Source organism: Scatophagus argus, chromosome 17, assembly GCF_020382885.2.
Source record: "Scatophagus argus isolate fScaArg1 chromosome 17, fScaArg1.pri, whole genome shotgun sequence".
Lineage (NCBI taxonomy): Eukaryota > Metazoa > Chordata > Actinopteri > Scatophagidae > Scatophagus > Scatophagus argus.
In genome coordinates, this window is record NC_058509.1 from 7,500,869 (window position 1) to 7,515,704 (window position 14,836).

Consider the following 14,836-nt stretch of genomic DNA (forward strand, 5'->3'; position numbering starts at 1 on the left):
ACATTCAATTGTAAGGAGGACATGTAACACAGTCTGTGAAGACTGCAAACTCTGCAAACTCTACAAATCTAAAGATGTCGCAAGAAACTCTACAATAGTCTGTTACTTTTTAATGAGATGGCTGATTCATAAAAACAATTTTCAGTTTGTGCATTTCTAACGCTTTCAAGTTCTAGCGACGAGATGTCACTCCATTTTTTCACTTCACTTGAATGCCTCACCAGTCTGTTAACATCTCATATATCACTGCAGCCATTAACACTCTGCAGCCTGTTGGTGTAATGTGGCGCTCACACGAGTCTTATGTGCTGTGAACGGGTATTTGGCTTCAGCCACAAAGATTATTTATGCCCCAGAATAAGAAATAGTTTTTGGTTTAAGCCAATGCGTAGCTGTCAATGAAACACAATGAGAGCATTGACAACTTTTAAACACAGATTGTTTGTGAAATCACGAATGTTTTCATGAAATCGGTTCCCACATTTCTGTTTCTTTCTGAATGTGTATTTATTTAACCCACACAGCATGTCGGTCTAAGTTTACATCAAAGGCTGCAAAAGGAGATAAAAAAAAAAAACTGAAAGGCATTTGCAAAATTATTTTGTCAATATGACATTTGGAAAAACATTCCCTTGTGGGAAGTGAGTCAAGATATCTTCTGACATCTGAAGCAAAGAGCTGAAGTAAGTAGTTTTGACACATGCTCACACAAAGTACAAAATATAGTTATGAACTGCAACACGCTGTACCTTTTCATCCCCCTTTATTTCAGCAATTCATCACCAGGCTGAGGGTTTTAGCAGACGCAATGTCCAAAATCAGTGTTGACAACCAATGTGTCATCCACCCCGAAGCCCTCCATGAAATATTCATGCTGTGTGATCTATACTGAGCTCATATTTGTACACTTTGTAAAACATTATGCTTTTACTGGACTTCAGAGTGGCTTTGATTTGTTTTACTATGATAATGTCATACTTTATCTGGTACATCACTTTGACTCACAATGAATGATGTCAACAACAAACTGTATTAAATGAAAATATTTATGTATGAAAACGTGTCAATTATGGTCCCCAGAGTATGAAGCCTACTGACTATGATTACCTCTTGACTTTATAGTGAACATGTGTTCCCAGAGGATCAACCTTAATGCCAGAGTCCTCTGACTAATAGCCAATCAACAGCCAATGTTGGTCTGTCAGTCGTCCACCACAGCCTGAAGTATCTCATTTGATGGATGGCTGTGAAATATTAGACACTCGTGCTACTCGGAGAATTAAATCCCAGGACAATTTTTAAATTTCCACAATCCACTTTGGCTGGGGAACAAACCTCAATAGCAAACTTCGTACCTGCTAAACTTTAGCATGTTAGCATTGTCACTGTAAGCAGCATTTGGCAACTGGCATTTGAACTACAACGAAGGTCCCTCATATGTGAGTGAAGAAGCTCAAACTTAAACTCGTCTTTTGATGGCGAATGAGAAAGCAAGTGATAAAACAAGTCAAATCGTTTCAAAGATATGTTCACAAACAAGACAAGATGTTCTTCGCAGCTTTGTGTAACATTTTTAACTATTTCCTCATGACATGACGCTTATTTGTGTTAGTTCGCAACATCCTGGATGGTTCAGCCTGACATAAACACTCCGTCACAACATCTTTTTTGGACACAAACATTAGCTATTCCTGGGCTTAAGTTTTGACCACATGTCCAAAGTGTCTGCACACACACATGCACACACACACACACACACACACACAGCACAAGGTCTATGGCTGTGTGCACGAGCGAGTAGGTCCCCAGCTGTTGAGTGCTGTGCAGATGTAGCAACCAGAAATGAGGGATTAGCTAAATCTGGAGGGAGAGAAGAAGAGTGAGGGGTGATTAGGGAACAGTATGGAGGCCGGAGGGAAGATGAAGACCAGGGTTGAAAAGGTTCACAGGAAATGCAACCTGATGGTAGAACACAAATGACGAGAGGCCACAGGCAGAGCTTAGAGCGAGATGTAGAGTAAATTTGAGAAACTGTGACAAAGTAGAAGAACACAGGAGGGAAGAGGAGATGAGAGGCATTTTTTTAACAAGTGAAAGCTGGAAGGGTGAAAAAAGAGTAAAAGAAAAGCTGTCCGTCAGTGGGAATTTGTGAGGCTGTGAGGGACATTCAGGTTTTTTTTAAAAATTTGATTACAAATTCATTGATTTCTTCAACTTTCTTTACAATCTGCAGAAAAGACTGTGTTAATGCAGGCAAGCAGAAGCTGCAGTTAAAGCATCTTAAGTCTCACATCCATGAATATTCTCACACATGGGAGAGTTTCTGCAAAGGAACAGTGCAGCTTTCAGCAGAATCCAAATGGGTTTCAATAATTCATAAGAGGCTTTAGCCTGTTAAATGGAAAAACAGATAACAGTTTACATAGAAAAAGAGAACATTATATGAGTTTGATTTCGCTGATATGTTTATACATGTAAATACATACTGAAGACTTCAACTAAGGGAATAAAATCTCCCTCCCTTTGCTGCCTGATGTATACTTGTACTTCCTCTTGCCCAGGGTTACATTCAAACCCTTCCCTCTTTAATATTCAAAACATTTTCACGCGCACGCTGTTTGCTGTTTTCACTGCTGCAGACGGCAAATGTGGTCTGTTTGATATTCTGCGATAACTTTGCTTCACTTGTCAACACATTAGTCAACTGATCTGGAGAGGATTGGCAAGAGCCCAAATTAATGCGCGCAAAAGCAAAGCCCTCTAGGAAGCTTAACGCTGTTCTAATTAAGATGCACATTCACATTTTCCTTCCTCCCTTAACAACATGTCCAAGAACGTCTGCCTCATAAAACCTTAAATTAATGGGCTGTCATTGTAAAATTTGAAGTTTTGATTTGATTTAGCCCATTATGACTGTTCAATAACTGCAGGTTTTTGCATATATCAAGGAAGCCACTCTGTTCTTGCTTTCAGATTTCACACTTACAGTGTAACACGACCCTTGTTGCGCTGAGGGCCAATTATCAGCTCAAAAGGGACTATTAATGAGTTTGCAGAACAACGCCACAAATCTTTTTCACCCTTAGTGCTGCACGCGTAAAGCCATTGCTGACATATCACCCTCGTTACCTGCTGTGATAGCTCGCTTACGTCACTGGTGGACCGACACATCATCCTCCTCTATCTCGTCAAAGATCCTTCCTGCAAGAAGCTGGCATCATATTTCTCCGGGGCTTGAATGATGTCATTTTGGATCCCAAAACATCTCCTCACGTCATCTCAGCTCAAACCTCCACCTGGGTCAGTTCCTGTTTGCAGAGGCAGAGAGTTGACTCACGGTGATCTGAAGGCATGTCAAGTCAAATCCAAAGTCCTAGGAGGATTTGAAGAGGGGTCACATTAGGATACTTTTAGGCCAGAGGACATCCCACCTACGACAAGGTGAACAGGTACATACTGGCTCTATGGAGTTCAGATCTTTAGGGTTCACTCAGTGCTATGGCAGTTACAGAACAGGTGGTTGTTTGCTTTCAAGCCAGCTGAATATGAAAATCAACATAACTGGATTGTTGCTGGTTTGAATCCAGTCGAGGACATTTAAAGGAATTCCCCACTTATAACAATCTTCATGTTAAAGCATTTAGCATTTAAAATATTTAAGCATTTAGTGGTGTATTTATTTGCTAACTTAAACAAATTCTAGTTTAAGTGTTAATGTTTGGGTTTTAAACTCCCATAGGTTGCTATAAGTCTGTATCTTCAGAAGAAATACTGAGGACGTGATGTCATCTTCAACAGCAGGTATGGTCCTGCTTACAGTTCTTCATTGTAATAACAGATTTACATGTCTCTGTCCAATAGTAAAAGCAAAAACAACAACAAAAAAAAACATGATTAAATCTGTCCCCTATGCACAGACTAAGAGAAGGATAAATTTAGTTTTCCATGTAAAGCAGAAATAGAAAATATTATAATACATGTGTACATCTGTTTAACAAGGAAATCTAAGTTTACTCTTAATCTGTGATGACTCGCTACTGAACCAATATAATCCTGATTGGTTGAGGACAAATGTTAGCACAGTGGGTCAGCTCACCCTTTCAGCAGTTACATAAGAGATTCTATGAAGTTATTTCTGCTTTGCCTTTTGCTGCCTTTGATGACCTCATTAAACCCTCTTTTATTTATATATTTTCTAAGTCTCACCGCTGATTCATCACATTGTCAACGCTGTTTGTCTCTGAACATCCTCACATGAATCAGACACAGGCTACGACGATGGCACATTTATCTCTCTGAATGAGTTTGGGGAGTTATTATGTTTTTAGTCTGACTGAACTTAGGCGGTTTAACCTGCATTCAGCCCTGCTTAGATGAATAAAGTACAATCTATTCAGGGTAAACAGGCCACATAATACATAAACCAAAGTAATGCTGTCATTATTATTTTTCTGAATAAAATTTTTATCTTATAGGTAAACATACTTACAATAAATCTGTTGCATAATGGTTTAACAGAGGTCCTGTACGCATCTCACTGGCACTTTCCCTAGTAGAAAGAAAGCTTTGGCGACACCTATGGGTGGAAAGTGAAATAGGTGGTTACCCGACAGATAGAACTGTTGATATCCTCATTATGTCTGCTGTCTATCAACAAGTAACCTGGTGCAGATATTTTCAACGTCATCATATTTTTGTCTGAGAACATGAAACTAAACCTTACCTGTTACACATAGATATAATAAATGCTGACATTAATGTCAAAAACGAGTATCAGGAATCCACAAAAAACTTGAAAATGGCTACCCAAACTGGTCAGAGATAATCCAGAGAAACATATAAGATATTAAATGCAGTAAAGTAAAAAGAATTAATATATTTAATAAGTGCAGACATGCAGGCACTGAATGGCTTAAGGAAAACAGAGATAAAATTGGTAGCTGCTCTGGATGGCCAAGTATTTTTATTAAAATAAATATCACATATCCAAGCTGAACTCCAAAGAAAGTAGACTCTGAGGTGAGTGTCATTTTTCATGTTCACTCTGTTTAATGTGTAGTTGTCAGACGTTTTTGCCAAAAAGTAATCATTATGTCAATGTGCATTACGCATTTCCGGGGCAGCAGCAGCTCAGGTAGTTGCTCATGTTTGTCACCAACCATAGAGTTGGTGTTTAATTCTCTCTGCCTTCTGTTCACAGTTTAGCAGTTATGTGTGTGCTGTATGTAGGGGGACATTTTGGACAAAAGCATCTGTTAAATTTCTTTCTTGTGCTGCACGATTCCAAAAATAAAACATATACCCTGCCAATTACATCATTTTCAGACTGGAGGCATTTGAATGAGCCACAACTCATTTTTATGACTCCCAACCTTGAAACATGAGTTTCCAAGGAGCACTTGAAGGCAGCACTAGTCTCAGCAATTGTCTCACTGATGTCCTGTGCTATAACAAGTTATCTGAGGAGGAGGCATCTGTTTCATTGTTCGGGCCAGACGGTGCAGCTTGTCAGGGGAATTCTTCTGAACAGCGCAGGCCTGCCCATGCTACAGATGGCTTATCTCACAGTAAGTGATTCAGAAAACGATAATATGCCTCCAAACGGAGAAGAGGTCATCTCCTCTTGCTAATGGAATGTCTTCCTTAGTTAGGGTTTGGACAGACCACTTGTTAGATCTCTGTTTCACAGTGGAAATGTGAAGCTCTGCGTCAGCTGCTCAGGAAAAGGTGGACATTTTTAATCCAGTGCCAACACTCCTGATCCTCTCATTTGAATTGTAAGCAGATCAATTAAAGGCTCATTTAGGTAAGAGCAAACACAAGCTTTTCCACATGCAAATTTAAGGTGTTAATATGACATTATTAATTCCCTCACATAACTAACCACAGAGGAGCCTCACTCACGAAGCAGGCCAATTCCTGCAAAACGATGGTTTAAGTTGTCAACTCAGGCCCTGGGGCAGAAGTTTAAAACCCTTCCCCTGTTCCCCGGTGTCAAAATACTGAAATGTTTATGTGCAAGTCCAAACTTATAAGTAGGCAAGAGACTGTAAGCCAAGACCTACTGTAATATTCAACAATTATCTGTCAGTCAGCTAAATGCACAACTGTCAGCCAGAATCAGAAGCCGCTCCCTCACACCAGAGGCAAACAGCTGTGAAACAGATATTAATAAACGTAATTGCTTCATTAGAACCCGCTTAGTTTAGTATGACTAACACTTTGTCAAGTAAATCATCAATAACATAAAGTATTAAATTAGCATCACAATCTTCTAATCCCTCTAAACACTCACACTCACACACACCCTTTGACCCAGTCTGGAAGTGAGAAGCACAAGCTGACAGCTGACAGCAGAATCTGCTCTATTTCCTCCTCTTGCTCTCTCATGTGATACCAGGCCTGATGTGCAGCATCAAAAAGGAAAATCTTACCGGCCTTCCTTCATCCCTTTTGACGTGGACATTAGTGCGTCCGAGACACGTGTCCCTCCCTGGTTTCAGGTTCTTCATTTTCTGCGTGCAAAGATTACAAAGAGGCTGATGGGGGTTAAGGGAAAGCAGAACGATGCAGAGAAACAGATTTGTGGAGACATGAATGGCTTGCAGGTGTATTTTTTTCTTCCTTGTTTTTGAGAAAGACAGACTGATAGAGTGTGAGATGTGGAGACGTGACTTTCCCCCCACACTGTCATTATGTTTCATGGCAGACGAAGCGTTTGTGAAACTGAAGTGAGGTGCCGTGACGATGGGCTCTGTGAAAAAGGGTGATAGTTTTACACCAAGAGTACGTGTAGCAGGAGTGCTGTCTGTTTACATGTCTGCTCACGACCGACGCATCTAAAAGTGGAGTGTGAGAGGAAGAGGGAGAGCTTTGCTTTTCGAGTAGTGCTCAAGGAAAACAAACAGAAGTGTGTGCAGGGTGTGTGAAGGTGAAGGAGGCACTGCTCAGATAAGGAAAGGGCAGACAGAGGCAACAACACATTATTTTTGTGCAAAGAAACAACACAGTTAGTCTGCAGCGTACCTGGAAACAAATAGTCAAAAGTGAATTTGCAAAAAAGATTTTAATTGCCATGGTTTTAATCATTCTTGGTTCAATTTACAGGTTTTCTTTTTTTTTTTTTTTTTAATTCATTCTTGTCAAAGGTAAACGCATTTCTTTGTGGTTGTCTTCAACATCAGTAAATGCTTTTCGCCCGCTTCCCAAAGCCCGTAGCGTAAACTAACATGACAGAAGAGCACAATCCTCTCACACACGCTTGCATATTCGGATCCTACAAACGACTCTTCAGTGGGTACGAAAATTCTAAATGCCACATACTCGAAAAGCGCGGACAAACACATTCTACATACATACGCACACAAAAGTGCCCACATGTTTTTTTTTTCCCCCTCTCTTGTTCACTCCCACGTGCACACACGCACGCACACACACACACACGCACGTACATTCCATAACCGGCATGTATTATAAATATACATTACAATGCAGACTCCTTCATTTATTGAGCGCAGCACTTGAGGAATGCTGCCCTCGCATCAACATCGGCCCAGTCTGTGCATTCACAGTTGGTTTATGACATGCTCTGGTTAGCAGTATCTGTTACATGAGAGTAAGATCACTCAGTGCATATCCCTACTCATTACTCATAACCAATAACCCTCTCCTTTTGTCAGGCTAAATTACATCTGACTATTTATCTACACAAGTAAAATGCTGCAGTAAAAATTCCACTGTTTTAAAAAAAAGAATTTAAAAAATGGCACAATAGCTTATCGAGCAAAGGCCTACAAATGCACACTAATAAATTAGGTAGATAAATAATATATTTTAATGTTAAAATAAATACATTTGAAAAGTAAATAAATTAAAAAAGCACAACATTGTAATTCGATTAATGCCAGCCTACGTTGTCCTGTATTACAATATAAAAAAGTGAACTTCTCTTGAGTTGGACATTCACACGTGTTGTTGTTTTTTTGTCTTTTTGTTTTGTTTTATTTCTTTAACAAAATGGCGGCAGCGTTACTTTGAGAGTCAAAGCACAATTTCTTCTCAGGCACCTGCCGCGCTCTGGCGACTGTATGGGTTCGTTTCCATGGTGACCATGACTGCTGTAAAGGCCATCAGCACTGATTGGCTAGGAACCTCTGAAGTGGAAAAGGAATAGACGGGGTTGTCTGGGATTAAAAGGGAACTTGCTGCTGTGAGAGGTTTTTAAAGAATTGTAAATTAGTGGTATTCTGAATGACTCTGCTGATTGCTGTGAGCAGAAAGGTTTGACACCCGGAAAATCTACGCGGAGTGCTGAAGGTAAATGCATTGGAACAAAACACACATCTACCAAGTCTGAGTGCCGTCAAATTACTAGTCCAGGGCCTGTATTTTTCTCGGGTTGTTACAGTGTGAAGGCAGGAAATGCAGACAAAGGACCAGTTCTAAGAGGGCACTCGCTATCTTCTAAGAAACGCAGGCTTTGCATCTGTACCTATCACAAAGCCAGGGTTATTTTTGATGTCTAGAGAAAATGGATTCTTGAAAGGCTTGCAGATACCCTCACAAAGTCTCTCCCTTTTCTTAAGAACCACTTTGGGGCCTTATTACCTGCAGCCTTTCACACCAATGTGAAAACATTCCTCAGTGTCCAAGACAATGGCAGCAGTCCTCATCACTGACACATTGGATAAATAACATGTATACCCCAGGTAAGATCAGTACAGTTCCAGAGTCCACCTTGCTCTTTCACTACATCTAAGGTGAGTTTCATCCATCAGCAAACTTGGTCCGCAGTCCAAGGTCTAAAGATCCACTGCAAAAGTCCACATTTGCCGCCTTCTTCAAAGCTTACAGCTACAAAAAGCTTGCTTTCATCAGAGATGGTGCAGCTTAAATTCCTCAGGTGCTTTGATGTCCATGCTACAAATGAGAGTGTGTAGTCTACATCTCCATCTCATTACAAGTTTGCTTTCTCAGTCACCTGTTGGGTCCTCAGGCGTGACAGCAGCACAGAAGTCTGACTCTGAATACAGGTTGTGGTTGTGCTCTCCATGTTTTGGCAAACATGCCTGCATGAAATGCTGTGGTTTTCATATGATACTGATGTCCAACAACACATGGAGTGTCAAAATACACTGGTGTAAATGTGACAGCAAAAAGGCCTCTCCTTTTTTATTTATTATTTTTTTTTGTCAAGTCCAGTAAAGTTCAGTTCAAAGATTTCTTCCCGTGTCTCTTTGATTGGGGTTCTGTTTCACCTCTACTCAATCCTTTTGTGTGTTTCTCCCAACTTTCACATCAACAACTTGGTGGATACAAAGCCCTTTGGACAAGGCGGTCCAGCTATACATGAGGTGTCACTCAATCGCTAGGACAAAAGGACGGTGGACACGAGCAGCATCGCCACGGTGAGAAGAAGGCGGTCGCGTGATGGGCTGCTGCCACTGACGCTTTTCTCCAGTTTGGGAACTTCAGGGTTAAATTCATCTGTAGAGACAGACACACAGAGAGAGAAAAGTGAGAAAAGAGACGAATGTGAGCGAGAGTGTGTGTGTGTGTCAGACAGAAGGAAACGAACCATGACTACATTATTAATTCATCAATCTAAAGGCAATGTGTGATGCATGCAAATTGTGCTTTAACATATGCGGGGAAAGAGACATGATGCAATTATCAACAAACCACCAATTATCATCAGCGCTGCTACATATGGCCATTTCTCCCGTGGGATGGAAAATTAAAACGCTTTTGTTTCTGATCTGTTTTTCTTTTTCTTTTTTCTTTACACATATTCCTCTTTTCACACTAATGATGTTTTTATCCTAGAGGGATTTCAATCAAACCAAATTACCATGGCCTTGCCATTGATTAGACACAACAGAACATTAGCTGGAGGGGAAAGATGGAGAAAGAGCCGGGAGAACACATTTTGTAATGTTTGGTAAAAAGTGGATTACACTGAGTCATTATGCTCCGTCTCAACATAATGTTTCCCATTATATCTCGGGAGTTGTTACATGCTAAAATAAAGCAAAGGGAACCAAACAGGTTGTTGCTTACACATCCATCACACATTTTAAAGGCAACCTCAGCTTGCTTGTTGGAGGAAAAAAAAAAAGTTGTTTTTATCAGGTAACCTAAGAAAAGTGCAGAAGAAAGCAGCAGTTTCTTCCTGATGTTAGTCACATTATCCTACATCAAACAGAGAGATGTGGGTGAAAGGAAGATGGAAGAATTTAAAGCCTTGACATGTGACATACTGAGAATACGTTGTGTCATTAGGAATTTATTTGGTTATAAGAGCTGACTCACACTGGAAAAATGAAAAATATCTGTTTTGGTACAAGAAAACCAACATCTATCTGACAAAATGTACCCCAAAACTGACAAAAATTATGTGTTTGTCAAGTAAAATTACTTCCACTTTATTATGTTGTCTTAACGGTGCAAAAAAAGTTCCAGCTGACAATTAAATCAAACTGGCTTTAAACAGAAAATGCATCAAGTTAAGTGAGGTGTATGTCTTCAAAATGCTGTCTCACTGCAATGATCAAGTCTTGTCTGGAGTCTGCCAATACAATGGAGACAATAATGGGCTACAAGTTAAAACAAGGAAGGTGATAAAAGATAACAGAGACAACAACCACATGTCAGCTGATGTTTGATGAATGTACGGAATTTTGTTTTTGCCGTCTGTCTGAGAGTGAGACATCCGACCGCTCTGGTTTGTCCTGGTCGCGTGTGACGCTTGCCCACGTCAAAGTTGTTCTTAGGGAACACGAGGCATCTATCTGTGGCAATGACACATGACACTGACATTCACACCGCAGTACACCAGGAAGGACTCTACCCCCTCCCAAAAAAACAGGCAAGCAAGGCAGTAGGGAGAATATAAACGAGCATTGCCTCAGGTAGGGCCCACAGGTCACAGCAGGGACATTCAGACCATCTGGTTTTATCTCTGCAAAAGGTTTCACCAGAGAGACTCCAGGAGAAACAAGCAGCACTCAGCGACCAGCAGAAGAGACACTGCGTCCCTGCAGGAGGAGCTGAGCTCTCCTGTACCTTTACAAAAACAAGTACACGCAGACAGAACTCCATTTCCCTGGCTGGCTTTTGCATGTGAACTGATTCATTTCTGATTCTTACAGACTTGTTTGTGGGTGCAAGGAGCGTCACAAAGCAGTGCAATATGCTCCTCTTCAAAACCCTTGCTATTTGGGGAGGCCGCCCTTGGAAGATGAATGTGGGGGACGTCGGGTGCCTCAGGCCATAACAAGTTATCAAAGGTCCACAGCACGACACGTAACATCACAGCACAATTGTGGGATACAGCAATCAATTTCCGAGAACACAATCTGGTGCAGTCTTGCCTGTATGGGGTATAACAACAGACAAGCGCGCAGGGTAGCTCTCCTGTCCAAGGTAAAGCGCCCAAGGCATATACAGTGAGATAAGAAACATCAGCTCTAGACTGTCGATGAGCCGGAAAAAGGTTGTCTGGTCTGATAAATCATCGTGCCGACAACACCTCAAAGATGGTAGACTTTGCAGTGAAGCGTAAACAAGAGGCGATGGACCCACCATGTGTGGTTGCAGCTGTACAGGTCAGTGAGGGGAGGTGCAATAGTGTGGAGGGCATTCAACTGGCTCCATTAATACTTGGAGATCGAGAACACGTTAACATGTAGAAACTTCATGAATTTGTTATTGAAGGAATGGGTACTAAGAGAAGATAACGCTTTCGTTCACAGTGAAAGACCTGGAATAGTCTGGGGAACGTTCAGCAATGACACGACAATACACTGATACTGCTCTGAATAAGACCAGTGAAATGAAATCAAGTATCCAACGAAAACTGTACAAAGCATTGATTTGTCTTCTCTAAAGCTAAACACTGGCCTGTCCTCCACTTAACTTCTCCAGCATCCTGCTCAACAATGGCTCTTTGGAACTTCTAGAGGAACTGTTGACCAATCAGAGCTTTGTAGGCAGATTTAACAACAGGGATGTCATCTTCTTCAATAGCTACTTTGCTACATGCACAAAAAAAGCTTAATGGAAAAATGGCACAAAGTAGATGAGATGGCTGCATCCAAGTTCTTGTAAGACCGCAAATAAAATGAACAACTCTTTGAAGAGCAAATGCCTAAACTTAATGGCTCTAAGCAAATAGCTTCTGTGTCAATTGCTACTGATTGATTAAAAACAAACAAGCAAGAAAATAGCTAAAATTTAAAAGTCAGGTTGAATGACGTTAAATGCAAGTTTCTACTAAAGCTGCGATCAGAAGCAAACGTGGTCCAAACGTGTTTCTGAACCAAAGTTTTTGATTCCTCTGATCACTGAGTGTACAGACTGTACATACTAGAAGAAGTCTTTTGGTTTACTTGGAGCAACACAACTAATATTTATAATTTACATTCTATATATTATATACACGATTGTGAGGAAATCCACAATGTAACAGGCTCAAAACTGAAAGAACAGATAAATCCAGGGTGCCACTGCCTACTGATCCATCTTAAAAAATTATCTGTTTATGGTTGCTTTTTCTGGTCCACACCACATAATTTATGTTGTAGCCTTTAGCGCTAAAGTACAGCTGCTGACATTCAATATAGGAGGAAAGTGTTGAAGGGCAAATGTGTCACAGATGAGAGAATACACAGAGTACACTGGGCTTTGCTGCAGGAAACTGTGGAGTGAATACAAGCCACAAGACAGATGCTGAATTGTTGTTGCATGTTTGTGACAGTAAACAGCTATAAGTAGAACGCTTATGGTGCTTAAGGTGTGCCACAAAGGAATCAGAAACAAAAGTATTTAAAAAAAAATGTAAATGAATTTACTTTGTTAGGTAGTGGAGTTGGAAACACTTTCTAACAGGACAGGAAAGACAAGCAAGTGAGATGATCAGGCAGGTTGCAAAGTGATTGGCAAGCCAAAGTGTAGACTTTTATTTTAAAAATGACTAACGTTAAAAGCTGACAGATTAAGTAATATGTTCACTGCTGACCTTCATTTGTTTAAAACCTCAACAATCATCTAAACGCTTGCGACATTGCTTATGCCCTGTCAGTCATAAGCAATGTCAACATGTTTCGAGACCTCAGCAATTAACTTGGTGAGTTTGGTCTTAGAAAAGTTGCAGCAGATTAGAATTATCTTTAAAACACCGTGTTAAATAACGGAAATGTGACGTAGAAGAGGAGCTAATAATAAAGTAATGAGAATGACAGCAAGTCCAAACATATGTGGAGGGAGAGGAAGAGATTTGTTGATGCTGAAGCCAGTCTGTGGGCTGGTCTGGTCCTGAGGGTGAGTCAGAGAGTGGGTGTCAGGCGGTCAGCAGGGCCATCAGGGGTACGGGTTGTTTTTAAGTGTGTGTGTGTGTGTGTGTGTGCGCATACATCTATGTGTCCTGATTTTGTTATTCCGCCAAATGTATTCAGCAAAAAGCATCACAAACGCTGGAGGCTATGAGTTTTTATGATTCTCTGCCAGTGAGTGTTTTTTTTTATATTAAATTCTACGTAAGCTCGAGCCTGAGTTACTGCTGAGCAATTCGCCCACCACTGAGCTTTTCTTTCTTCCTCTGCCCCTTCTCTCTGCACCCCCATTTCTCTGCCCCCACTCTGGTTTTATCTCCTTTTCTCTCTCTCTCTGCCTCATCTTTCCTTCTTTCTGTCAGGTTTTCTCCAGCTGCATTTCTCTTTCTCTGCCACCTTCCTGACTTTCTCTCCCTCTCACTTTGTCTCTCCCTCTTTCCAGCCTCTGACTCTCTTCTATCCCTCTATTTTCCACCATCTCGCTCTCTCCCTCTCTCCCTCTCTCTCTCTCTCTCTCTCTGAAGGTACTCGTCGCTGATAGCTCAAGAGCTCTTTTCACTCGGTCTCTGCTGGTCTCAGTTTCCATCTCAGGCAGGTCACACTCTCTTATCCCTCGTCACGAACTGCCCACAGCTTCCAGAAACAAGTACACTAAATGATTCCCAGCAAGAGGCTTTTGTTGGACGTGAGGACAGAGAAAGAGAGAGAAAACACAGGGTTTACGTGACCACTCAGCTGCACAATTGACTGGCTTCGCTGACATGGCTTCTCCTTTGGCAAACATGAACCTTTCATTCCTCACAAGACCTTTACTGACCTTGTGGATCTTGCTTTAGAGCAGAAAGAAGGTTTTAACTGTGCGAGTTTTTGACTTGGATCTTATTTTCATTATTCTGACCATCATTCATATCAGTATTAGTAACACAGTACTCACTTGATGTTGATAACTTGAGACCTTGGTGACTGGTAAACCACTTGCCATGAAAAGGGGTTTCTGAGTGCCATGAGCCCACATACACTATATTGACAAAAATATTGGGTCACACCACTTTATCACTGAATTCAGGGGTGGTATGGGGCTGTTTTCAGGGGTGGGTTAGGCCCCTGACTTCCAGTGAAGGGAAATCTTAATGCTTCAGCATACCAAGACATTGTGGACAATGCTATGCTTCCAGCTTTGTGGCAATAGTGTGCTGAATTCCAGCATGACTGTGCCCCAGAGCACAAAGCAAAGCTCCATAAAGACATGGTTGGATGAGTTTGGTGTGGAAGAACTTGACTGGCCCACTCAGAGTCCTGACCTCAACCCCATCCAACACCTTTGGGATAAACTGGAATGGAGACCTTTTGGTCCAACATCAGCATCTGACCTCACAAATGCATGAATGAGCAAAGAAGTCAGGTGTCCCAATACTTTTGTCCATATAGTTCCTCAGTGATTACTTTGAAGGAAAGCTTTTTTTTTGTTGCTCCTTGATCCAATATTCATGCTCTTCATTTTTAGC

General features: G+C 41.1%; 1 protein-coding gene across 1 annotated transcript in view; it reads right to left on the reverse strand.

The window, feature by feature from the left end:
- Window positions 1-7,047: 7,047 nt before the first annotated feature.
- The window catches only part of efna3a (ephrin-A3a), a 55,897-nt gene continuing 48,108 nt past the window's right edge, over window positions 7,048-14,836 (reverse strand). Inside the window, exon 5 of the mRNA XM_046418072.1 lies at window positions 7,048-9,486. Coding sequence (XP_046274028.1) covers window positions 9,368-9,486 — 119 coding nt within the window. The 3' untranslated portion in view covers window positions 7,048-9,367. The remainder of the gene's footprint in view (window positions 9,487-14,836) is intronic.